The sequence below is a fragment of the Opisthorchis viverrini genome (genome assembly GCF_000715545.1).
Source record: "Opisthorchis viverrini unplaced genomic scaffold opera_v5_53, whole genome shotgun sequence".
Lineage (NCBI taxonomy): Eukaryota > Metazoa > Platyhelminthes > Trematoda > Opisthorchiida > Opisthorchiidae > Opisthorchis > Opisthorchis viverrini.
In genome coordinates, this window is record NW_008751710.1 from 1,912,517 (window position 1) to 1,937,223 (window position 24,707).

The 24,707-nt window shown below is 44.7% G+C and overlaps 4 protein-coding genes across 4 annotated transcripts in view; 2 read left to right on the forward strand and 2 right to left on the reverse strand.

Moving 5' to 3' along the window:
* Positions 1-13,678, forward strand: part of T265_03702 (hypothetical protein) — a gene marked incomplete at both ends in the record, with an annotated part of 23,932 nt that extends 10,254 nt beyond the window's left edge. The window contains 9 exons of the mRNA XM_009168244.1: positions 891-1,004; positions 2,702-2,916; positions 5,858-5,892; positions 7,162-7,340; positions 8,090-8,215; positions 9,303-9,522; positions 9,718-10,064; positions 10,154-10,240; positions 13,218-13,678. Of these exons, the coding sequence (XP_009166508.1) occupies positions 891-1,004; positions 2,702-2,916; positions 5,858-5,892; positions 7,162-7,340; positions 8,090-8,215; positions 9,303-9,522; positions 9,718-10,064; positions 10,154-10,240; positions 13,218-13,619 (1,725 nt within the window). The remainder of the gene's footprint in view (positions 1-890; positions 1,005-2,701; positions 2,917-5,857; positions 5,893-7,161; positions 7,341-8,089; positions 8,216-9,302; positions 9,523-9,717; positions 10,065-10,153; positions 10,241-13,217) is intronic.
* Positions 12,260-12,502, reverse strand: T265_03701 (hypothetical protein; the record flags this gene model as incomplete). The annotated part of the gene is made up of 1 exon (XM_009168243.1): positions 12,260-12,502. One exon carries the CDS (start codon positions 12,500-12,502, stop codon positions 12,260-12,262), a length of 243 nt encoding a protein of 80 aa, XP_009166507.1.
* T265_03703 (hypothetical protein) overlaps positions 12,875-24,707 on the reverse strand; it is a gene marked incomplete at both ends in the record, with an annotated part of 20,790 nt that continues 8,957 nt past the window's right edge. Inside the window, 2 exons of the mRNA XM_009168245.1 lie at positions 12,875-13,113; positions 13,350-13,527. Coding sequence (XP_009166509.1) covers positions 12,875-13,113; positions 13,350-13,527 — 417 coding nt within the window. The remainder of the gene's footprint in view (positions 13,114-13,349; positions 13,528-24,707) is intronic.
* The window catches only part of T265_03704 (hypothetical protein), a gene marked incomplete at both ends in the record, with an annotated part of 14,803 nt that continues 6,791 nt past the window's right edge, over positions 16,696-24,707 (forward strand). The window contains 3 exons of the mRNA XM_009168246.1: positions 16,696-17,046; positions 21,548-22,015; positions 23,769-24,236. Of these exons, the coding sequence (XP_009166510.1) occupies positions 16,696-17,046; positions 21,548-22,015; positions 23,769-24,236 (1,287 nt within the window). The remainder of the gene's footprint in view (positions 17,047-21,547; positions 22,016-23,768; positions 24,237-24,707) is intronic.

Below are 24,707 nucleotides of genomic sequence, written 5' to 3' on the forward strand. Positions count from 1 at the left end.
CATCATCATCATCATCATCGACAGCATGACATCAGTGTTCAACACCGATGCTTCACTGCCGTACAACCATGATTTATTTGAAAGCCTTATTGTAAAGAAAAGAGTAAAGGTGGACGGGGAAGGGACTTAGCGCTAGCTCGCCACAATCATTCCGTGGTGCTTACACCTCCAGACACTCATTCAGACAATCCGGATAGAAACTGACAACAAGAACGTCGTTGACATTGCTTAGCAGCCATATTTTGCAGTGCCTCCAACCAAGCGCACTGGGGGTCACGCAGCGAGTAGCACCCAACCGTTTCGTGATCTCTTTCACACCCTTCTGCTAGCTCAAGGGTTGGCTACCCATCTGCTTCCATCACTGCGAATTAGACACAAAACGGCGCCCTCTTCAGAAGGCTGATATGGCATGAGTTTATCCGTAAATGTGAAGCTCATGGTTGTACATGGGCTGGGTTGCTGCCAGGGCGCCACACCTAGACAGGAGGACGATTAGGGTCCTCAACCAAAGCCTTTAGCCCAAAAGCCTGACCGCAAAGCAGCGGGGAGTGCAAGTACATTACAATTTTTACGTCGCCACACATGATCCAACCCCCAACCTGGAGGATTAGGAGACTGTGTTCGTCGGACCTCTAGCCATTGACCAACCTGGTATGAGAGACCCTTCGAGTGTCGAGCGGACACCCCCGGTATAGCCCAATGGGTCGCCATAAACTGTCACACCATGGTAAAGTCCATTTTCTTAGTGAAGATGACTCTGAGTCTATTGGAGTCGATACATCTTTGGAGTGCGAAAATTCAAAGTTACCTAAAGTCATATCTTTTCATGTCGCAGTTGGATAATTTCCTGCAGTTATCGGATCCCATAGATTATATTTTTTCCTCTCAAGGAACGCGTGATGTTCACCGAACACTTGGATTTGGCCGCTTACGAAGATGGACGGCGCTACACGCTGAATCCACCAGGACAGGCCTTTCCTTCAGTCGTTTGGGATCATTATAATGTAAGTCGGACTGTCCAGTTGAAATCAACTTTTGGTTTTCTGCTGCTCTTGTCGATGTCCAGGTGACGTGGAAGTGACTCATCCCAATAGCTTGAATCGGCGTGATAACTACTCGTCGTTTACCCTACGAATGCATTTTCATTACTCCTGTTCGATGTGTCCAGTGCCAATCATTATTTTTGCAAGTACGTACGTTTCTGCACTTAACAAATTCAACTCCGTCGCCAGTATATTTTTGCAAAGAATGCGGGCAATGCGGCGTGTGCGGATGCACTATCGCTCCTAGGGTGGCTTTGTTTTGGTGCTGTCAGTTGCAAGGTGGTCTCTTGTTTTATCGAACATCACTTGCTAACCAGTTCGCATTGAGTGAAATATTTGGCAGCTCATTTTAGTTAAAAAATCGCTCAAGTTTAATTGTTACGGAAGTTTGGATAGGGGAAAATAGCGTACAAACATAGCCAGGAAGCGTATCTTATAATAACGCATTGATGCGGGCCGTTTCAAAGGTGAAATCGCTCTTCCCTCAATTTTGGTGTCAGGTGATCATNATTGTTACGGAAGTTTGGATAGGGGAAAATAGCGTACAAACATAGCCAGGAAGCGTATCTTATAATAACGCATTGATGCGGGCCGTTTCAAAGGTGAAAACGCTCTTCCCTCAATTTTGGTGTCAGGTGATCATTGTAATTCATCGCCCGTCCCTCCTTATGAGACCGGACTTGGGACACGATTTTCTCTGCGTCCCTAACTGCTGAGTTGCCTTGTTTCATATCAGAGCTTTCAAAAGCATTGTACTGCCAAACCTCGAGATTTATTGTACAGCTCCGGAACGTTTTCAGATAATCGCTTTAGACCAATTATTTAACGACACGTGCTTTATAAGACGTCCACTCAGTGAGGCACTTGTTCATCCCAACTGGTCACTGTTTCTCGTGAAAGAGCTCATACTACGGTTCTCGAGTCAGTTTGAACGGGTGCTTTGCTTCCAACTCCAGCTTGCCGTCTTTACCGGTGGTTGGCGGCGAATGCTTATGGGGTCAGCAGCTTGGATCTGACTTCCGCAGTCTGTTTCAGAGTCCCGACACGTACAAAAGACCTCGTGTTGTTGAGCTTATTGTGACTCGTTAGTGTGTGTTTCACCTTCCAGCGCACACACCAATATTTACGCTCCTATTCAGGACTAATTCACACGTAGATTTAGTCTTGAATGCCTACCTGACTTCCAATACAATTTAACACATAGTTCGGGGCCAGATTGCCGCCGTTTCACGTTGGCATGGCGTCTCGCCTATGGGGCATCCGAGTGACGCCTGTAGGTCGAATTGAACCTACGGACTCTAAGGCTTAGGGCTTTTGCCGCGTCTCGGTTGTGAGTTCCGTTAATCTGGTCCACTCGGTCAAACTTGTATCGGTGAAATTCGCAAGCAAGGAGCATCTGACCCTGACCGGATTCACTTATGAAATGTGCATTTTTGTCGGAACAAAGGATACGCAAAGCCAGCTCCGATAAGATCATGCGTTCAGTTCGAGACTAGTCTTTGCTTCTAGACTTATAGGCTATGAAGATCGCAATAGTTAGCCATGAGGCCTTTGTAATCGGGTACAAACTATTGTGAAGAGATTCTCAAGCGGAACTTGTTACAGTCCCCAAACCTCCTCTCAGTGTGATCATTTCTTTCCGCGCTCTCTCCCTCCAGACCGGTTGCTCCGTTCGCCTATTGTGTCCTCAGGTGTTCTTTAGCAACATCCGTGAACATTTGAGTTTGCTGCAAGAATACTTTGGTTGTTTTGTCGGTGCCAACGTCTACCTCACACCGCCGGGTAGTCAGGGTTTCGCCCCACATTATGATGATATCGAAGCGTTCGTCTTACAGCTGGAGGGGACTAAACGTTGGCGTATCTATGCTCCACGGTGAGTCTTTTTTCTGTTGCTGTTGGCCGACCCTTTTGAGTTGTCATCCCTCACTGTAGTTCCATGTGCTGTGCGTATTCGTTTGGCTTATCGTCCTACGGTTCTCCATGTCTCTGATATCTTGCCGCTTTTACGGTTTGGCGAATCAAATGCTCGAACCGACTGCCCCGTTGCAGGTGGTGCTAAAGATTCCTGGGTATTTTGAACCATTCTTCTGTTGTTTTTAATTCCCTCTTTTTGGTTTTCGATTTGTCTGCCTGCTATACTATCATCAGTTCACTTCAAAACTACTACACATTACTTTGTGATGCTGTTAATCAGCGTCTTGATGATACCATAATTGGTGCTTATCCATTCTAATTTGAGATCTACTACAGTCTCAATTTCGCCGTCGTAGTCTTTCACAATCGAAGACAACCAGGTGATTGGTATTTCTCGCAGGCGTCTCGGTTGAAACAGAAACTTTTAGCTCTTCAATCCATCGGGTCTTCACGTAAGACTGGGGTTGGTTTGCGAAAATGTCGCCTCTTAGCACGTGACAACGGGCGGCATCAAGAACTGTTCTACTTTACAGACAGTCTGTGATGGCATCCACTTTCGCTAATTCGTTTGTTTCGCAGCTTGGGAAGGCATTCCATTTCGACGGCTTTTTTGTTAGTTTTCTGTGAGACGGCCCAAGTGGTTAGAGCGCGAATTTACTGACCGAAAGGTCCGCGTTTCGAACCCGACCTCTGCCTCTCGACTTCCCCTGTCTGGGCCTGGGCAACCTGCCAGTATCCCAACCCTCGTGCATCCTTCGGGTGGCATGGCAGTTAGGCACCGAAAGGGTGCTACAGCTGGACGATTTTTTAGTTTTCTGCGAAGTGTGAAGTTCAAGTGCATTTGGCATAGACGGCAAGATAGGTTTGGAGGATGCTCGCACCTCACCGCACACCGACACTACTGGCTTCTCCTAATTTAACGCATATCCTCCCTAATTCAATTCGTTTGGTCCAGTTGCATACGTTGGATTTCTTCTTATCAAATAAGGTGGCCTGGTCTACTTTCGTGGATGATTTCGGTTGACATTCATTTTTAAGTGTCACCGCATTTTATACTGCAAACTAATTTGGTTCTTTCGAGAGACTCACCTGGAACCCAGCTGAATCTCTCGTTTATGATGTTCTCAGGCAACTGAATGTGCTGCACCAGGTCGCCTCATGTTTCAGTCGCTACGATATTTGAAATATTGCGATACAAGTATATTTGTAATGTACTACTCATAGGGTTGCTGAAAATCCATCGACAGTCCACGACCGGTTTTGCCCTTCTTGGGGCTCATCAGGTAGGCGCTGTAGTACATTACAAATGAAATACACCTTATTCATTCACTGTGTGGCATTCCGGTCAGCATATCGATATTGCTTTCCGCTACCAATTCGGATATGTTCATTACTGTATTCGGGGTAACAGAATGACTCTTCCTTTTTGTCCTACCTCAAGAGTCAATTCAAGAAAAATCTGCGTGACCTGAAGACCGATTGTTGGAGTCTTTAGTTGTTCTGTCGACATCGTCTAACCTCGTCTTGCGATTTTGCTTCGCTGTACGCACCGAATGCACCTGGTTGGACGCTGCATATCTTCTTCCACAATTTCTCCGTAATTCCTGCTCTGATTGTCAGTCACCGTTTGAGGACGGTATTAGTCCCACTTTTCTGTAACTAAATCTCTCTGATTGCAATGTTTGTGCACCGTGGATATGTTGATTGAGCTGATCGCGTGTCGACGGGTTTGGTCGACACATTGTCAGTACGTTTCCAATTAGCGAAGTGTTGCGATGCGTCAGTGATGAAGCATTGGCAACCAAATTTCCCGGACTGACAAATAAAACCAACAAGCACTATGCAGCCTAAGCTGCCAACACCCGTTTTTTAGTAGAACTGATTGCCAGGAATTTTTGGAATCAGTGTTGTTTTTGAACCGTTTCTCTTGGAACAGTATTGTCTCACTACATCCCTAGACGTGCTTTTCAGTGGTCATTACATCTGCACTTAGTCGAGCGATCTTCCTTTCAAGCACAATGTTCGCCCTTTTTATTGCAGATTGTCACCCTAGTCAAAAGCCTCCTCTGTGGAAGCATGTATCTCAACTCTTTTATCATGCTATTTTCTGACTTAGTCTATAGTTTCAATACTGTGTGTCTAGAACGATTACGTCAACCTTCTGTCGCAAGTATCCTTCAGCCAAACCGCTTTCCGTGGTCTGAACTGATCACACTGCACAGGTTGCGTTGGCTTGGCCACGTGCTGCGTATGCCAGTCGACCGACGTCCTCGAAGGGCTCTTTTTGCACAACCACGTGAAGGGTGGAAGAGAGCCAGAGGTGGTCAAACAGTGACTTGGCAGCGAAGTATGAAAGCCATTACCAGCAAACTCAGCTGCGCTGGTCACCGCCGTCTTCCTGGATGGGGACCACGAGACGGGCCACATGAATGGCTAGAGACATTGTCAGACGTGGCCAAGTCGCGCCCTCAAGGGCACTCATGCATCAAAGCTATTGTCTTCAGTGTATAGTTCCTTCTCCAACCCCCCTTACTTGACAGCCCACTGACAGTGCTGGATTTATGCACCAATTTATCAGCTCCCACCTGCAATGCGCAGTCCCCTCCCCCCTCCCCCCCCAAATCATCAGTGAACGAAACTGCGGCAGCTACAAACACTACGACGAGTACGCGGTTAATCACAGCTGCAATGATGATGATGATTTCTGTGGTCGATATACCAGAGGGTATATGCTCTCGGTGACCTATCATTTTCCCAAGACAGAACCATCTTTTCGGCGCCCGATGCGTTTTACTTAGTTTTCTGCTTGTACCATTCATTATTTATCTCAACTGTTCATCATGCATCCCGTAGCATTCAATAATTCTACCTGTACTCTCTCTTCCTCTGTCACTGATCAGAAATGAGTCCGAAAAACTAGCATGTGACCCAAGCCGTGAGTGAAATTTGTGTTAACCTTTTATCGCCTACTCACTGATATCTATTGTAATGAGTGTGCATCTCCTAGCAGGATGATTTGAGCGTATCATATCTCGCCTTTATTATGTGAGGTAATTTTAGAGGATCCCGACCCTGACTGAATTAAAAGACTGTGGCCTGCGTACGCTGAGGCATAGCATTTGGATCGAGACTCATCGGGGTTGGATGCCTATGAGTCAGTTCTTATTCTACTTGAACGTCTCTTAGAACGTCTCTTCTCTCACTCCTGATGAATGAAGTGAACGGTTCGGTCACTCGAACTCCATGTCGATATTTTTTCCTCTGCAAAAACAAGTTAGTGAGGGGCCCTCCAGATTTCCTGATTTCGCCGACGAATTTCAGGTGCATATAGCGAGATAGGTTGGTCTGGATTCATGGGAACCTGATGTGCACCATCCTCAAATACGTGGGTGGTCGCCTGAAGTCTTCTCATTAGAACCCTATAGGCCGTGTTTGCGTGTTTTCTGGTCTGACTGAATGGGAAGGGGTAAATATCTACGGTCCTTTTTGCAACTAGATAGCTTCTCCGGGTGGCCAAGATAGATTGAACTGAAATTGCAAGGGCTCCGACTGATTCTTGATGCAGCCGAACTTCTTTGGGGAAATGTAAAGATTAATTCACTTTGTATAGACATAAAACATTACTCATAACGATGTTAAAGACTCTTCGACAGCGCACGGCCGGTTTTTTCTTCCTGGGACTCACCAGGTAGGTGCAGTCCACTTAAACCCTAATTGCATGTACTTCGACAGTCATTTGCGCGACAGTTTCGTTTTCACGGGAGATTTGCATGAATTTCAGCCTAACGGTTTATGATGTCCTTCATTCAGTTGAAAAAGAACACCGTAAACGAGATATTCAACCAGGATTCAGGTGATTCTCGAGTCAGAGTTAAATGGTTATGCAAATCAGTGCATCTGTCGAATAGATTTACTTTGCTTATCCGACTATACAATAGTTGTAGACGGATATAAGTGTGCCACGTATTCATAAGCGTGTGATATTCTGAAGGAGAATTAATTGTTTGTTCTCACTGGTCCTGACCTCTAACTTTAGTCGCAGCTGATTGTTCAGTTGCTCCGCTGTTTCCGGTGTTTTTATAAGTACTTGTTACGAAACAGCTACACTAGACTTTGGGCGGGTGTTTTTTTGGAATTAGAATACGATCTGGTTTTTCGTAAACACAACTTCCCATATTCTCCCTCTTCACTGACGTTTGTTCAGCCAACTTTACTCAAGAGGAGATCGGTGAGCCGATCCTTACAGCCACGTTGAAGCCGGGGGATGTGCTCTACTTCCCACGTGGTTACATCCATCAAGCTGAAACTTCCGAGGATACGCACTCGCTTCATCTCACCATAAGCGCCTATCAGAAACACAGCTGGGGTGACTTCCTCTCAAAAGTGAGCGGGTATTTTTACGGTCATCTCTATGGGATACGTTTTGTACACCACGCCTAGCTGTTAATTGTTTGAGCCACAGAATAACACGCGAATGGTTCGTGATCCGAACTTGTTTTTTTTACTTTTCGGTTGTTCTTATCCAACTGGGATAGTCTACCGGTATACCAGCTCATGCCACATGTTCAATCTACTCCTCAGTTCATTAGCTGGCTAATTAGTGTCCCGGTTAATCCATCCGCTGATATATCATAGAATAGTCTTGCCCTCAGGGAGGTGTACCTACACTGGAGGTTGCCTTCCAATAAAGCAACTCCCGAAAATCGTAAGTGTCCGTTTCAGGACGCCTGTGTCCTCGAAAGAAAAACACGAGATACTGAAAGCAATGTGCAGGAACAGTCCTCTGATCACTGGACAAGCTTATTTTCATTCCAGACAAGTTAGTGACTGTTTAAATCTTCACGCAAAATAAATAAATCGTTCATTTGTAATACGCTTTTCATGGATAGCTGCCATGCAACTCGAAAGCTGCTAGTCTAGAGGTGCTAGCAGGTTACCAAAGCCTAGGCAGGAACTAGGTTAGTTTCGATCCACGGGCCGTTCACTTACTGACCACATCCAGTCGGTGAGCGGAGTTGTTCACCCACCGAAAGTGATCATGAGAAAGTATCGATGAGTCACACATCACCTCTGAAATCCGCAGCCTGTTTTAACCCCCCCTTCTTTGACCCAGTTCATACTCTGCTTTTCAGCTCCTCCCTATCGCGTTGCAGTCAGCAATAGAGACCAGCGTGGAATTTCGGAAAGGTTTACCTGTCGGTTTCCTGCGTCATGTGGGTGGATTCTCCCAATCCATGTCCAATAAAGAGAAGGATAAGGTTAGTGACATGGCTTTCATAGCCTTCTCCGATGGCCTTTGTCAAATTAGCCGTATTCTTCAGCTGCCTGGTAATCACCATGTTTGCTTTTAATGGTGGCGGTGTTGGTCCTCGTGATTGCGATGGCAGCATAGGAGTTCCGATAGTGGTGCCTACTTTCCCTTCGACTTTTTGGCTCACCAACCGATGATCATCTCTTATCTAGGGATCTGCTTTCCTCAATCCGCTAAGGCTGTTATTGGACTGGGACTTCTTAAGGTCGCAGTCAGTGACTGGTGTTTGCTTGCCATTGTGGGCTCTCTGCGTACTTATGGCACTTTTATGCGTGGCACATGGCGCTGAATGTACATTTTCGCCATTTACTCTCACACCAGACCCAGTATGACGGACACTTTGCGCTTGATGTGCGAGTCTCGACTGTGCAAGCACCTACCGCGACTTGAAGAGCATTCAACATTGTTTGTCCTTTCTTCGGTTGTTGGTCTTTAGACGCGTGTTTGCATATCAAAATTTTTACATACTTTGGAATTCATCTCATCTGACTGGAACTGTTGTTGACATGAATTCGAATGAGACGTTTCTCTATTTTCTCCCATATTCTCCTGTTAACCTTTCGCATTCGTCGCTTGCATTGACTTTTTATGTTTGTGGCCATGCTCCTCAAAACTGAATGATAATACAACTGTTGTATAGTTCTCTATCGAAATTCATCTGTTCCTGGAAAAATCTTATCCCACAGCGTTCTCCTTAAACCTCAGTCTTTTACCTGAATATCATCCGTCAGCCGAAGTACTTGAGAACACGGAAACTCAACCCTTTCCTTGATTCAAAGTGATCGCTATGCTTTCCCGTTTATGTACGCTGTTAGCAAACCCACATATTTCCAAGGTACTTAACCTATCAATTACAGGGAGTTTGTTGGCCCATCGATTTCCTTAACAATAGAGATGATCTGTTTGAGTGAATTACTCCTTGCCCTACTTACTGAGATTTTAATTGTACTTGTCGGATTGCTCCGGTCTCACTTTTCGGCAAGTAAAACCTGTTTCTCTGATCCCCTTTCCGGGTCCACTTACATCTCTCACAGTCGGGTGAGTCTACAAAGGTTGTGGCCCATGTTCGCGCAGAAGTTGTGGCCCGCTTGCGGATGTTAGCTGACCAACTGGAGCGACAGGCTAACACGGGTCAACAGGAGTCCTCCTCAGCTCCATGCCAGTCTTTGACTGCTCCGGATCCGTTACTCACGGCTGCGGACCTGTTTGCTACCGATCTGATTGCACAGTCTCTGCCACCGCAACTCAAAGATGGTGAGTAGGACGATCTTCGTGTGTTCGTAGCCACATTACATGTTATTATTCAACTCCACGATTCAGTACCATGAGTTCTGGTCAATCATCAATGTTATGCATCCACACAATATGAAAAGTTGTTTCAGCTGTATTGCATGATCTCTCATTATATGCCGTTACACTATTTTCTTCCCCACTTTTTCTCGTTTTTAGAAGAGTTGATGTGCCACGTGAAAAGTCAAGGCGAACGTTGGTGCATGTTCACCACAGCTGAAGGGGAAAGTGGCGGCTCTAAGAAGCCAGGTGTGGTAGATCTGGTCGAACTGGAACCGGATACCAAAATTCGTTTGGTTCGCTGGAGCGCCGTTCGGGCCGTACGTACACGTGTTGCTTCAGCCACCGGCGCTCCAGCGTCCGGTCAGGATGAATCTACCGATGATGAAGGTTCCGGAAGTGAGTCCGAAGAAGACCCCAAGGATCTGATTGCTGTCTACCATTCACTGAGCAATACCAATGTGTACAAAGAACGTCCGTTAGATGAGATGGCCCTCCATAGAAAGGTAGGGCGGTAAACATGTACACGTCCATCCTACTTCGAACCTTCAGACTTCAGTTTGCTCACGAGATTTCCCCCCTCATTTCATTGTAGCTTCTTCCCGCTTTGGACTATTTGGCCAGACAGTACCCATCATTCGTTAAGGTCGATAACCTCCCCTTGGCGACCCTGGATGACCGAGTGAGTAGGTTGCTTTCAATTCCTGCTTTCATATCCATATTTTATAAGTTTAAAATTTGGGAAACTACTTTTCATTGGTTGTGTTTGATGATATCAGTCCCATATTGTTCCTAGACGAATAGAAATCCTGAAACCGACTAGTCTGCTCCGCGGAGGTTTGTCATCCACAATCAGTTTGGACGTTTCCGACAAGTATTGTCGACTTTCTGGGTTTGTCAAATGTATACCACTGCCAGTTATAAGCTCCACTGCTTTGTGCGTACTGATCTGTTTCGAATTATTGCCAGCCTCAAATGATGGTCGACGGCAAAACTATCACACGTCATTAGGCAGTTCAACCGAGTCCTTTAGACATCCTGAAGGTTATTGCGGGAGATAGTATAACTTGTGTTTTTTTGTGGGGCCTTCCGGACACTATCGTGTGATGGTCAGAACAGTACAACTCTTGGTTTCAGGCAGGATATACACGAAGCATTGAAGCCATCGGCTGTTAATCGCCCTCGGAAGGACCTTGTGTGATTGAACGCTTAGTTTCTGCGAGTCGTAAAGGATGACGACAACAGAAGTTGCTATGACATAGGATTACCGCTCTCACCATAGCTTCTGTCAACCGAAGTTAGCTTCTTAGTGGACACTATCTCGTTCCTGGCATCCCCTAAAGCCCTGAATGACTACTCGGTTGCCGTGAAAAGATGTCACATGACCTCCCGACTAACGTGCTCTTCCATTTGTTATAGAATAAGAGATTGACAACTGCTATATGAGTATTTTACAGGCTAGTCACTTAGTGCTCCGAAAAATGTACCCTTAGGAGCTGTCATGATAGTTCTGACTGGTAGTTGAATGCAAAGTAACGAGGAAGTCCGGCAAATCCTTCTCGCTTCTGTGTTCACGCCGCATTGTATAACTGGTCACTGGGGCACTCGTGTGCAAACAAGTTTGTTCTTGTATTATCTTGTAACGTAAGTAAACACAGCGTTAACCTCCTAAAACGACGGTCTTTACGCACGATTGCCATTCGTTCTCAAGACAACGAAACCCCTATCCTATTGGAAGACCTCCAACTTACTGCGACCATTGTCAGGTATGCACGCTATAGCAGGCACCAGTGAACCGTTGCTGTCAATCTAATATGAAGCCGTATTCGAGTAGGTGGTGAACGTTGTTCCGGTTCTCTGATGTTTCTCGTCCTTACTTTGTCTCTAAAATCGGCTGTTTCCCATCGATACAACGCTTCCATTCAATAAGTTTTACTTGCGCCAAGTAAATAGGCTAGCTAGTCAGGATGAAATAAGGAGCAAGCGATTAAACAGTACGTTGAGGTTGATCGGGAGGCGAGATGGCTCAGTTGGGTAGAGCGCGAATTTACTGGCCGGAATGTTCGTGGTTCGAACCCGACCTCTACCTCTCGACTTCTTGACAGCATCCCAGCCCTCTTGCTTCCTTCTGTTAGCATGGCAGCTAGGCACCGGAAGGGTGTTACAGCTTAGCGAAATCCAGTCTAACCGGAGGTTGATCGGAATTCTCCATACCCACCGTCGTTAGTTGGACCTCCATGAATAACAGATTTAAGCTAAAAAAATTTAGTTCACTTCATTCCGTGGTCTGAGACTACGTGAAGAATAGCCAGATGAGCTACTCTTTGCTACTGGATTTCTCTTTAAGTGAGTCGTTTGGTCACTGATTTCACAGATGGATATTAGAGGACTTGATTTGGTTAGAACCCAGACAAGGTACAAGTCGAAAATTTAGGTTTTTGTCGAGATATTTTGGTTTTCTTTCTGTTTCATAACGTTTGCCACCAAGAACCTGAACAAATTCACTGAATGTGCCCCTTCCTACCCCTTACGACATGCCTTATTTTTGTTCAAACTCTTTTAACATAATTGCCTTGCAGTGAAACCGACCGGATCTCGTCTAGTCAATCTGGCACCAAGTCTACCCCTTACGTATGCTTTATTTTATTCAAACTCGTTTAACATAATTGGCCTGCAGTGAAACCGATCTGATCTCGTCTAGTCAATCTGGCACCAAGTCTCGCCATTGGTTAGGACAAATAACAACAAAAGCTCCATGGTACAGTACAGTACGCTTGGGAGATGACAGAGCTTCCTTATTTATTCCATTCTCGGGTGGATTCTCTGGCCGTAGGCGTATCACGTGCTTCAGAACTGATCCGAATAGTACCCGCATTGTTCCGCTCTTTCGATTCAAGCGTCGGAGTTCTGCATGATCACCTGCATTCATACTGTTAAGAGCCATTTGGCAGCTCTATGGATAATTGTTCTACTGGACTATATTTCGCCTTCGAAGGGAACTTTACTCCCTACTTCTCCCATCGTATTTTAACACCTAAGGTTGATAGATGTTCATAGCCACACCACTCGCATTTGAACGGTCGTGTTCCTGTTCCGGCGTAATTATTCCGGTGAGTCCACACCAAAGGGAAGCACTGGACCCGAGTTTCGCTCTCATTAGAGCTCATCAGCAGTGCATATCCAATGGCCGTCCCGGGATTTGAACCCCAGACATCTGAGATGCGGGGCGAGTGTGTATTCACTACCCCACCAACGCACGTTGGACGCACGTTTCACATCTGAACCGGCGAAACGGGTCCACATTTGAGCGATGTGACTAGTGTGTCCGACTCATCGAACGACGACCCAGTAACCGTCCTGCTTGTGACGATCGATTGACCCACCAGTCAGGTAGCGTGACGCACGCTTGAAACCCACTGGGCAACCTTTTGGTTGCAGTTCTGGGGCTTTGCGGGATAGGTATTTTGCTCATAGCCACACCACTCGCGTTTGAACGGTCGTCCTCCTGTTCCGGTGAGTCCACACCAAAGGGAAGCACTGGACTCAAGTTTCGTTCTTATTAGATAGATAGATGATGGATGTTTTTTTCTAATCATTGATGAGCCGTGTTTCTAGTATTTCACCGTAGTGTTGTATTGTTCTACACCGTTCTGTTTCAGATGAATGCAGCTATTGGCTTGTACGAGGCTGGATTGCTAATCACCAAAGAACCACTTTCGCCAATGGACGATGCGGTCAGTTCGAGTGAGGATGAGGAAGAGAGTGAGGGTAGTTCTGATAACGTGACTCACTCGTTTGAAGAAGACGAGGACACAATTGAGGATGATCCGACGGATTCGGATGACCTGGATCCAGATGAATTGGTCGACGAAGAAAGTGATGATGAAGACGACGACGAAGAAGAAGACAGCGTGGACGACCTGAGGTTCGATGAGTCCTATTCCTCTGATGAACCATCTTCCCCTCAGCCTGTGAACTTCAAGCAGAAACAGAATTCCATGGCTGCACTGCCAGCTCCGACTAAACAGAGATCTAAAAACAAGAAACAAACGTCTAAGTGATGCCCCTTTCCCTCATTTTCTACCGCTGCATTTGTACTCTGGCTTGTATGATATGCCAATATATATCGATAGGTTTTTGGAAGTTCTGTTGACTTGTTAGTTATTCTGAAAAGTGATGAAGATAGGACTCAAATCTCAGAAATACAATACCTACAGCGTAAAATAACTCCTCTTTTTTGTGGAGATTTCGTCCTGTAAGTGAAACCAATCTATGCCACTCGGCCGCTCGTGGCCGAATGGTTAAGTGCTCAAACTACTAGCCAGGAGGTCGCGGATTCGAGACTCACCGGAGTTTCGTGAGAAGCGCACTGCTGATGATTCCCAATAAGGATGAAACAGCTGTACAGTGCTTCTCGGCTTTTCAGCATAGATTGACTTCACTTACAGGACGAAATCGACACAAAAATCCCAAATCTCCTCACACTACCAACAATAACTCCTCTCGGAGGAAATGATTGTACGAACCCGAAAGCCTTAAGAAAAAAAGAGGTAGCAGAAACACTTTATAAGGAGCCATTACATCCCAATATGAAACGCCTGTGAGCAGTTGGTCGAGGGTAAAAATTGCTGATGCATGGATATGCCAGTCTCCGACAGAGGCGTCCCAAGAAACAGAGCACCAAATGGTTGGAATCCAAAAACACCTTCAGAAGAAACAAAATCTGATAAGTTCCATTAGAAGAGTCCCACTTAGTCTCAGATGCGTGTCGTTACGATAACTTGGTATGCTGCAAACACTGGCACTGATCTGGAAGTGCGAAAAATTCCGGAACCGGCATTAGTTAACCAGACTGATTCGTTTGACTACTTAAACTTTGTCAGTAGCTTGTAATTAACGCACAATACCCCCTGCCACGCAAGATGATCCCAGAAGACCGGATAACCCTCGTTCACACAATACCCTTATGAAGGTTTCGGTGCGTTTGATCAGGTTCTCGTAAAAAGAGAGAAAAGTATATTGAAATACGGGATGGCCCATGTGCATTGCAGGCACCTTTAACCATTGGTATGCCGCAAGAGGCTTACAAATTTTACGTCAAAACTTTAGTGCAAAAATAGCGGCTTATGTCCCATAGCTTTGTGGAGAAAGCAAACGAGCTCGTAATTCAAACATGAAGTTCGAATTAATCGCAGAAAAATCCATCAGGATATAATAAAAATAATTCAGACTCACGCAAATGCAACGTATTATTGGAGCCAGCAGACTGTAGGACAGGGACTAAGCGGAGCGGGACTTGAAAAGTTCAGCAAAACAAGCGGCTTACACAAAACTCTAACAGATGGCTAACAGTTTCAGTAATAGCTGTGGGTCATCAAAGACGCCAACAAATATCATGTTTACGTGTAAATGTATTACCAGGGTACTCAACGGTTTCCGGAAATTTTGACGTGGTAGAAATGAATTGAAATGTAGTGGGTGCCGTTTTGGTACTTGACATCTCTCCACTTCTGGAAAACCTTGAGGTCAGATTAGCCCCACAGCTATCGCTTATTGCTGGCGAGGGTCACTTCTTGACAGCTGATCAATTTGGAATACATTGGTTGATTCAGACTATGCTCTTATCCGGGGAAAGCGTCGAATTTCCCATTTTAGTCAAAGAATCAAGAAACTTTCGTGAAACGCAATTTGAACAAACCTTTTGCCGTTAAGTCTTGAAATGGTTTGTTCATCTGAATGCGCCTAACTGTTGAGTCCCAAGAGGAGGCTAAGCCGGTAGCTGGCTTTCTGCGAATTTCAAACAGTATTCGCATGGCCAACAGAAGGAACTTTATTGAATATATTCGCAACAGATCCTCGAGGCCGTCTTTGTACCAAGTACTGCGCGGAACAATATCGATATGTTCACGCATACAAAAGGTTCAATCAAGTCTCCAATTCCATTGTCTGCCCCCCCCCCTCCAAGAAAAAAAAACCAAATGGGTGTTCAAGTTTATCACTGCTTATCTCAGGTGCCCATGATAATGCCTACCCCATCAGCTTTGAATAGAGCAAAACCCTTAGTGAGATGCCTACGGATTTTGAACAGTCGTCCCTTTTGACTTATCTCAAACTTATCAACCCGGTCTTCCCAGATAAAAATATGGATCGCAACTTAAAAGTGCAAAACAAGATTCCTACTGTGCAGTGATTCGCAACCGGTCTTCCCAGATAAAAATATGGGTCGCAACTTAAAAGTGCAAAACAAGATTCCCTGAATTTGATGTTTCTGGGAGCGTATACAGATCCACTGGGTCTTAAAACGATCGCCGTCACTTCTTGATCCGAGACGCCGAATTCCTCCGGGAACAAAATTTGATTGGGTTAGATGGTCTGTTGGAAGTCAGCTCAGCCTATGAACAGATAGGCGTATTGCAACCTCAAATTGATCCGACCGGGAATGTGAAGAGACGGTCAACGAATCCACAATACAAAGGAGTTTGCCGTCCTGTGAGCAAGATGTCGGCTGTTAGACAAGACTATATTGATATAAGGTCTCCGGGTGGGTGACGTAACTGAATTTGCTCCCGGTTTCAGTCTGCATAAGTTGCTCACACTTTATTTAATGAATTGGCATGGAAAAAAGCTTTTCCCTGATTTGAAATTCGCAAAAATCTAACATATGATCTACGCGAGTATTCAAATTCGTCTTATATTTATTGCAGTACTCGAATTACGCGTGAATTCAATGGAAATGTTTCCCCTCACCCATTGAATTTGGATCTAAATATTTCTGGAAACATGGCATAGATACCACCTTGGCTTCTTGTGGCACCATCTCCGAGATCACATGTAATCATTCAGTAGGTGTCAATCAGTCGATATCTTCTCACCAAAAATCGATTAATCACTTGTAGCTCAGGTGAATGATCTATTACATGATATTTCTACCATACGTAAGACTCCCATGAGACCATTTCGCTCTGTAGTCTACCGCTCTAGGTTTCACAAACCCGTCTGCCAACCCAGTATTGCAAGGTATCTATCAGTTTTGTAATTGGCCCCTGTTATGACTTTATCGATTGGTGAGCTTGAACGTGCGAAACCTCTGCCTTATAAGTTAAACGTGAGGTATGTGTGTGAAGTCACAGGATCATTATGTCTGATAGCAAGTCCCAAACAAATGCGGCACCAGAAGCAGCAGCAAACGATGTCTATCGAGGTCCAGAAACAAAGGGCTGGTGGCGAGAGCTATGTTGTATCCCGCTACGAATGGATTCTAGACTAGCTGTTGTCACCGGCGCTAACTCTGGGATAGGTCTTTCGGTGACGGGGGAACTAGCAAGGCGCGGGGCAACTGTGATTATGGCGTGCCGAGATATATCCAAAGCTCAGTCTGCCAAAGATTCGCTGTTACGAATGTACGGCGCGGAGAATCCAGAAAGCACAAAAACTGATGTGGTGGATGAGACGATAAGCTCAATATTGTCTCCCATTCAAGATGAACAGGTAGGTCCAGCGTGTTTACTTTGTTGTCTTTCTTTCTATTTAATCTCCCCGTGGGCATTTGATTTTTAACTGACTAAGGTGACACCAGTTGTCTTCTGATGCACTACTCATAAGGCTGTTGAAAATTCTTCGACAGCCCACGACCGGTTTCACCCTTCTTGGGGCTCATCAGGTAGGCGCAGTCCCCGAGTTTCCGTCAACCTTATGATCTACTTGAACCCAAATTGCACTGTTTTCGAGAAGTACACTCATTTGCAAATCAATTTAGTTTTCACGAGATACTCAACTTAAACTCTTGTCTATGTTGTTCTACAACTGTGCTGCACACAGGCCGCCTCATGATTCAGTTAGCATGATATTCGAGATATCGCAGTAAATTTTCATAAAGGAAACCACTCACAATCACGTGGAAAATACTTGAAACCGATTGGGTAGTCATCGTTTTCGAAAAAGTTCGGTGACAACCGGTAGATTTATTGCTGGGCAACGTTTCACTTTTGACACAAAAGCTTCGTCAGGCCAAGTGACTAGGTTCCGAGGTTGATCGAGATTTAAGGCGGAAGGAGAACCAATCAGCTAAGTCAAGCTAAATCTCTGTTGGGTGTCGGCCGAGGGATTTTAGTGTGTTAGAGTGGTTGAACAAGTGTTGGGTCGGTGGGGAAACCTACATGTGTTTGGGTCCTGCCTAGGGTCTAGTTCTTCTGGTTCGGTTCATTTGATGGTTCCTCTTGAACTTCGTTTGAACCTTCTGTTAGTCTGTGTGGGTGAGCTAGTGCTAAGAAAGTTGTGTAGGAGGGATGCTGTGACCTTTGGTCGGTTGGGGTTTCCACCCCTACCCCCCGGTTTTTTCTAATGATCCTAAGTGGATTGACAACCACACCGTCACGTGTCAACTCAGCTTATCTAAGACCACTTTCCATACGCTCGCTAGCTCCACACCCTCGATTCTATTCACGCTGTGATGCTTAGTGATTTCCACTAACACACTAAAATCCCTCGGCCGACACACAACAGAGATTTAGCTTGACTTAGCTGATTGATTCTCCTTCCGCCTTAAATCTTGATCAACCTCGGAACCTAGTCACTTGGCCTGACGAAGCTTTTGTGTCAAAATCGAAACGTTGCCCAACAATAAATCAACCGATTGTCACCAAAATTTTTCGAAAACCACTCACAAGTTTGCTGGAAGTTCTTCGACAGCCCACGACCGGTTTCGCCCTTCTTCGGGTTCATCAGATAGGCACAGTCCCCGAGTTTCCGTCAACCTTATGTTCTACTTGAAACCAAATTAGCGAAGTACACTCATTTGCAAACTAATTTGGTTTTACGAGAGACTCACCTGGACCCCCAGCTGAATCTCTCGTTTGTGATGTTCCCAGTCTGTAAATGAGTGTATTTCGCTAAGGTGTCGTATAGCTAAGATTTTCAAATGAGTCCCAATGGTCTAAGGTGGCATTTGGCAGAATCTGTATGAATTACGTGATTCGTTAGAATGGTATACCACAATGTTCTTAGAAGAACCCGGTATTCATGGATGTGCAGCCATGTTGCAGTTCTTTCCCCGGGATAATGACACGGTAATCTACGTTGGGTTTATTATGAAAGACCATGGAAACGTAGCCTCTTCACTCTGTTTTTTTTTCATTGAAAAATAGCTCATTCCCAGGGGTGCATTTATAGATGATGCGCTAAATGCCATTGTGCTTAAACACTTTCTATCATATTTCTTCACCAGTGAATCGAAAATGCTCTCAGTTTCTCACACGCATGAAGACATTCATTTAATCGTCCTTAGAGAGTTTGTTTTTCTAACATCCACTGGAGGCTAACTTGAGCAAATTCAAGATAGATAAGCTTTTTGATGAATCCAACATACCAAGAATAACCCTCGAGAGAATGACCGACAGTAGTCTGGAATAAAATGAATCCATTGTTAAACGGGAAGTAACATCAACTTGGGTTCGTTGTACATGGCAGTCTACACTTTTAGCTGACAGTTCTGATTGTCTTTGAGGAGACTACTCGTTGAACTCCTTTCATTCGTCCTTTTTTCAACTATACCGTTAAAACCTCGTGTTTTTAGGAGAAGGCAGTAATCCCACTCTTTATTAGAACACACGGAAAACCTTTTGACATTGAGCTGGGGGTCCATATTCCAAGGTTTTTAAAGGACACCTATTTTTACGGTAACTGAATAACCTCACACTATTTTGAGCAGTCCTTTCCCTGTCCCGTTGCAATTATTCTGCTGAGCCCAGAGTTTCGCTGTTCTTAAAGCTCGTCAGCGATGCATTCACATCCTTGGTTCTGTCGGGGTATGAACTCAGGACTTCTGGTATGCGAGGAGAATGTGTTACAGCTAGTCCTCCAGTTAACGTCGAACATACCTGAATTATTACTTCTGAGCAGATGAATGTGTTCGCCCGATGACTCAAACGATGACCCAGTAACTGTCCTGATTTGTCGATCGATTGACATGCCCGTCAGGAATTCTCAGTCACATAGCTCACAGACGCTTGCAGCCAGGTGGACAATTCCTGGTTAGTTGTCCCTAATTATTTACCTGGTAGTCTGGCATTGATGGTGGTGTCAAGGCATAGTGTCCAGATCGATTTAGGATGAAATCGAGACTTGGTTTTCTACAAGTAACTTCGGAAATCTGGTTAGAATGTACCTCGTATGACCTAGGATGAGGATTGAAGTGAAGCGATGAAAATGTAACTTCACTGATCTTCATCGATATCTTTGTCTCGAAACACATGCTTTACATCTACTCACATGAGGAGCAATTTACAGCAAGATTCACTCAAACGGATGGGCAGTAAAACAGACTGCAAAAGAAACGTAATGGGGTGGCGATCATGGATGGAAAGTTCTGCTTACTACGCTTTATCGGAGGCCCTTTTGTTTTCTGAAGGTCCATCTACTGTTTGGTGGTGCGGCCTCCCGATGAATTTTGAAGACCAATTTTGTTGAATTATCGAGAAAAGTTCCACAGCTACCTCGCAAAATTTTTGAATATCCATAGTAATGTACGCCTTCGCCAATGTCGCTGCTGCGAGGTCATCATCTTCTGAAGGAAACTAATCACGCCGGTTTGGTGAAACTCAAAACGGTCACTTCAAGGTGGATGACTTGTGATGCCTGAGAGTCGATCCTCTCTGAACTGCTTTGATTTCCACCGGTGTTTTCGGTGATACCGGTTACTTTCATTAACTACAAACTGATCGATTTAGAAAACATTTCTACTGTGAACTTCCCAGTGAAGTCACTCGGACAGCGGCATAAGAAATCCGAATTCTAGCAATGCGGGTTCCTTATGGCTCCCATTAGTGATTTTTGGATTTAGTGGTTGATATAGTGAAGAATTTCATGTGATGAGCTCTCCGTTTTCTTCCTTAAAAGCAAAGATTTCTGGACGATGAAAGGACTGCATCAAGTGCATCATAGTGTACACCACCGTAATTGACCGGTTCTGCTTTATATTCTGTCCTCAAGAAAGTTTATATCAGGGTTAAATGGCGTGAATTTCACCCCTATAAATATGCACAGACGCTGTGCCCTAACTTCAAATTTCACAATGAAACGGAACAGTGGATGGACAGCATGGATGGGCGCCATCTTAGTCCTGTGCTCTTACCTTTCATTTGACCTCCTGAGATCAGGCCAGGTTCTGTCACGATCTCAATCCCATATTTGGCTGATTCACTGAGTAGTGAACGTACACTCATTTACAAACTAATTAGTTTTTTCGAGTGATTCATCTGGAATTCAACTGAATCTCTCGTTTGTGAAGTTTCCAGGCAACTGAATGTTCTGAGCCAGGCTGCCTCATGCTTCAGTAGCTACGATATTCGAGATCTCGTGATACATGTATATTTGTAATGTACTGCTCATAAGGTTGCTGAAAATTCGTCGACATCCCACGACCGGTTCCACCCTTCTTGGTGCTCATCGGGTAGGCACAGTCTCGAGTTTCCATCAACCTTATGTTCTGCTTGGAACCAAACTGCACGAAGAGTTTACAGCAACCTTGTGAGTGGATTCCTTTATGAAAATATACTGCGATATCTCGAATATCATAACGCGGCCAGTGGACAGCACATCCAGTTGTAGAATATCATAAAAGAGAGATTCAGTCGCGTCTCTCGTGAAAACCAAATTGATTTGCAGATGAGTGTATTTCTCGAAAACAGTCCAAATTGGGTTCAGTTAGAACATCAGGTTGATGGAACTTGGGGACTTTGCCTACCTGATAAAACCCAAGAAGGGCGAAACCGGTAGTGGGCTGTCGACGAATTTTCAACAACCTTATGAGTAGTGCATTACAAAGATGCATTGAGTAGTTATGCATAGCACGCAAATTTACTTACCCAAGGATTGGAATAAGGTGTATGACATGTACCAATTGAACGTTTCCCCACGTCACTGTTGAAGTTGATAAGGCCTAATGATGTATTATGGTTCACTCTCTGTCCCGCTTCCATGGATTTCATTCTAGCTTCGCCTGGAACAACTTGACCTTTCCTCGTTTGAATCGATCAGAAACTTTGTTGAACGCTTTATCAAAACCAACGAACCACTGGACTATTTGATCAACAACGCCGCTATAATCAGTCGTACTTATGAGAAGTCAGTAGATGGACAGGAATTGCAACTCGCTGTCAACTATCTTGGACCGGTCCTTCTTACCGAATTACTTTTGCCGAGCTTGAAGAAATCTCCGAAAGGGAGAATAGTCAACATGACTGATGCGCTGCACTACCTTGGCAATCTGCACAAACCTACACTGCATCTTTCGGGTTCGAGTTACGGTCCGTATGTTGCCTACAACCAGTCCAAACTAGCTTTGACCATGTACACAGTTGAGCTGGCCAGACGCCTTGAGGGCACCAGTGTTATTCCTGTGTCAGTCTACCCTGGCCCGGTCAATACAGCATTCCAAAAAAGTTCGAATTCCACATTAGAAGTGAGTTCCTACTAAATCGATGATAAATTTGACAACTAATTTGACTAGCATGACAGACTGATTTTCTGTTATTACCAATTCTGATGAAGCCCTTATATATGCGAGAACGGAGTCACCAAAAGAATCTTGAAAAAAATCATCAAATATGGGGTTTAGTATTTTGGAGAGTACTGAATCCCACCTGTCTACTCATCCCTATTCAAAAAACGCTACTGTAGGGCTAAATTCCCGGTTACCAGGATTTCAATCTCCAACAAAAAGTTTTCAGTAAGTTTAACTTACCCCTAACGATTGCGCAGCGCCGCGCAGTGTCGGCAGGCAGGTGCTCTTTTATCTGATTCAAATGTACTTTTAACTCTGGTCAGGACAATCCTGTTATATGCACTCGGTCAACAGAAATGCACAATACGATCGGTGATGCACTTTGTGATGTCTGTTCCGAAGGCTCTAGCCTGTTCAGAGGTTGCGTCAAACTGTTCACATGTTTACCCAAAGTTTATCTGTTTCCTACTTTCATTTGATGGTATGTCGTCGATGTAATGTACATTTCAATAGACTGATAATGACAAGGGCTCCCAGAGAAACGCTAGCGCACCTGGACTATGCGAACGAAGTTAGTCTGCTGTACATCGACCACCACTTCGTACTTTAACTGAAATGTGATGTTTTCTCTCAAACAGACTGCTTGAACTTCCTCCCGGTGTCCCAGGCCTTCAGGCATTCTTTCAGGATCTATGCGTGTTTATTCAATTTCCACAGACAGACAGCCTGCAATAAGTCTCTAAAAGAAAAACCATCATGACACCTGGAATATGGCTGCTCAGTGTTCAAGCCAAGCCACGGAGGTTACCAAAACAGATTTTCTTGCCGTTTGATTGGCGTGATCCACCGGTGACTACACGTAGCACGGACAATTCAAGGATGGTAAACCCTTTTACGATTTAATCCCATATTTGGCTGATTCACTGAGTAGTGAACGTACACTCATTTACAAACTAATTAGTTTTTTCGAGTGATTCATCTGGAATTCAACTGAATCTCTCGTTTGTGAAGTTTCCAGGCAATGTTCTGAGCCAGGCTGCCTCATGCTTCAGTAGCTACGATATTCGAGATCTCGTGATACATGTATATTTGTAATGTACTGTACTGAAGGTTGCTGAAAATTCGTCGACATCCCACGACCGGTTCCACCCTTCTTGGTGCTCATCGGGTAGGCACAGTCTCGAGTTTCCATCAACCTTATGTTCTGCTTGGAACCAAACTGCACGAAGAGTTTACAGCAACCTTGTGAGTGGATTCCTTTATGAAAATATACTGCGATATCTCGAATATCATAACGCGGCCAGTGGACAGCACATCCAGTTGTAGAATATCATAAAAGAGAGATTCAGTCGCGTCTCTCGTGAAAACCAAATTGATTTGCAGATGAGTGTATTTCTCGAAAACAGTCCAAATTGGGTTCAGTTAGAACATCAGGTTGATGGAACTTGGGGACTTTGCCTACCTGATAAAACCCAAGAAGGGCGAAACCGGTAGTGGGCTGTCGACGAATTTTCAACAACCTTATGAGTAGTGCATTACAAAGATGCATTGAGTAGTTATGCATAGCACGCAAATTTACTTACCCAAGGATTGGAATAAGGTGTATGACATGTACCAATTGAACGTTTCCCCACGTCACTGTTGAAGTTGATAAGGCCTAATGATGTATTATGGTTCACTCTCTGTCCCGCTTCCATGGATTTCATTCTAGCTTCGCCTGGAACAACTTGACCTTTCCTCGTTTGAATCGATCAGAAACTTTGTTGAACGCTTTATCAAAACCAACGAACCACTGGACTATTTGATCAACAACGCCGCTATAATCAGTCGTACTTATGAGAAGTCAGTAGATGGACAGGAATTGCAACTCGCTGTCAACTATCTTGGACCGGTCCTTCTTACCGAATTACTTTTGCCGAGCTTGAAGAAATCTCCGAAAGGGAGAATAGTCAACATGACTGATGCGCTGCACTACCTTGGCAATCTGCACAAACCTACACTGCATCTTTCGGGTTCGAGTTACGGTCCGTATGTTGCCTACAACCAGTCCAAACTAGCTTTGACCATGTACACAGTTGAGCTGGCCAGACGCCTTGAGGGCACCAGTGTTATTCCTGTGTCTGTCTACCCTGGCCCGGTCAATACAGCATTCCAAAAAAGTTCGAATTCCACATTAGAAGTGAGTTCCTACTAAATCGATGATAAATTTGACAACTAATTTGACTAGCATGACAGACTGATTTTCTGTTATTACCAATTCTGATGAAGCCCTTATATATGCGAGAACGGAGTCACCAAAAGAATCTTGAAAAAAATCATCAAATATGGGGTTTAGTTCATTTGAAACCGGGCTAAAAATATGCTCGAGTTTTGCCACCCATTTCCTCCCTATTTTGAAAGTCTAAGGATCATCAGCGAAACAGAAGGAATGGTTTACGATCCGCCACTCTGGTCCATTCTCTGGATTTTACCAAGCGTTCTGAAGTCTACCCAAAAGTAAGGATCAACCTTTGGAGCCCGATTGAACACTGTGAGAACATCATAAACGAGAGATTCAGCTGGCTTCCAGGTGAGTCTCTCGAAAGAACCAAATTAGTTTGCAGATGAGTGTATATTCGCTAATTTCGTGCAATTTGGTTTCAAGTAGAAC